The following is a 1915-nucleotide window of genomic DNA, read 5'->3' on the forward strand; positions in this document are numbered from 1 at the left end:
TTTGCCCAACAGGTTACGCATCTAAAAGTAACATGTAGGAATTTTAGACTAGGTTTTACCACGTACAACTAAATGATTTAGTTGTACTTACTTTTGCCAATTGATTGCCAACTTCTTCCAACAAAAAAATGTTTTGTTGAGACCTAAGAGAAACTTAGCTTGAAAATTTGAATTGAGTTCCCAGTAACTTTTGAATCACTCAACCTCTCTTATAATATTTCAGACAAATCAAGAAGGATTATGAGAACGCTATCATGATCAATCACATGCGAAACAAGATTTTCGAGGAACTCAAAATTGAAGGCCTAACCACCAGAGGGCAGCACCACAAAAAGGATCGTTTCCGGACGCGAACCTCCAAAGATGAGACGGCCAATGCGCTTATTGAAGAGGAAACTCGGGACCAAAATCGAAATACCAAGAAACAAGAGCAGACTGAAGAACTGTAGATTAACCCGCGAAATGATCACTCATGCTGGCCAGCCGTCATCGCGCTCGACTCACTCAAGGAAAATGTTTTTTAAAGATTGTCACAGCTTTTAAGCTATGTGACTTATGTCTTCATATTGATACCGTGTATCATCATCACCATTCTTACTTGTATAGCCTTGATCTGATCATCTTTCAGGATCATACTCAAGATCAACTTGGCTTTTTCTTTCTACTCACCCATGCCCCACCTCCATTCATTCTGACCAGTATTCTATGTACATCTACATCATGCGATGTCTTTTCAGTTTCAGACTCATATAATCGGAAGAGACCTTTTGTAAGTTGAGTGTTGGTTCCTTTTTATGGCCTTCGCCGTCATCCATGTAATGAATGTTATCTAAGTGAAGCATGTTTGATAACCGTGCGCTGGATATTTCCTCAAGTCACCTGCATTGTCAACTAATGATATACCCGACCAAGACATGTTGACCATATGTGTACGAAATATACTCGCATGGCACAGTAATCTATTTCTTACCTTGAACCTGACCGTTACCATTGTGGTGCTTGAAAACGAACCGTAAATGAAGAAAGGTTGAATAGGCTTAGTGCGAACAGATTTTCCAATGTAAGTCAGTACTTTTTTTCCATTCAAATGATTAGATGTTGATCGAAATATTTAGATTTGACACGTTGATAGACATATCCTTTATGAGTATATTGTGCTTTAAATGTCATCAATATCTGACGAGTTGCTCTGAAATTATTGGATCCTGCTCAGGCCTTCTGGTGCCAATTTATGGTTATCACTAGAGCTTGAACTGTTATCGCAAAAAAGTAAGGCGTTACCCATATCGTTACTTTTGCAGAAAAAGATGCCTTAAAACCGCAAAAACTTGTTTTATACGATCTTCTGACGTTTACTATATGGCTGTGGAGATGGTTGTAGTGCAGTTGGTTTACTCTCGACCGATCTCTACAATGCTTTAGTGGATTATATCCCCTCGACTGGCGGACCTCAAAACAAAAATGGGACATCCCAATATTTATTGAAAAACTTGTCAAATAATCATTCAATTGGACTCAAACTCGCAATAAAGATATCTAAAAAAATATGTTGGAAACCAAACGACGAATGTAAGAAGTTACAAGGGTACAACGATACACACAGTGGTAAAAATACCCTTTAAAGTTTGGCGGAAATTTCCAAACACATCTTGGCATTTTCATACCTCAGAAAATTTTGATTTTATTGCTTTATGGAATTCTGGCCCACATAAAACCTTACATACCTAAGAACATTATAAAAACTGAAAGTTTCAAAAATCTACCCCATGTAAATTGGGAGCACATATAGTAAGGTCTTGAATACAAATTANATTACAATATTTTTTCGAGTAACGGTCGTGTAGCGAATTACTATTTTTGACCAATGGAATTGTAACTGTAATTCGTTCCTTTTATCGAGCGAATGCTAATGCCC

General features: G+C 37.5%; 1 protein-coding gene across 1 annotated transcript in view; it reads left to right on the top strand.

The window, feature by feature from the left end:
* LOC131892761 (uncharacterized) overlaps positions 1 to 958 on the top strand; it is a 2649-nt gene extending 1691 nt beyond the window's left edge. The window contains exon 2 of the mRNA XM_059242603.1: positions 224 to 958. Within this exon, the coding sequence (XP_059098586.1) occupies positions 224 to 449 (226 nt within the window). The 3' untranslated portion in view covers positions 450 to 958. The remainder of the gene's footprint in view (positions 1 to 223) is intronic.
* Positions 959 to 1915: the final 957 nt, after the last annotated feature.

Source organism: Tigriopus californicus, chromosome 2 (assembly GCF_007210705.1).
Source record: "Tigriopus californicus strain San Diego chromosome 2, Tcal_SD_v2.1, whole genome shotgun sequence".
NCBI classification, from domain to species: Eukaryota; Metazoa; Arthropoda; class Copepoda; order Harpacticoida; family Harpacticidae; genus Tigriopus; species Tigriopus californicus.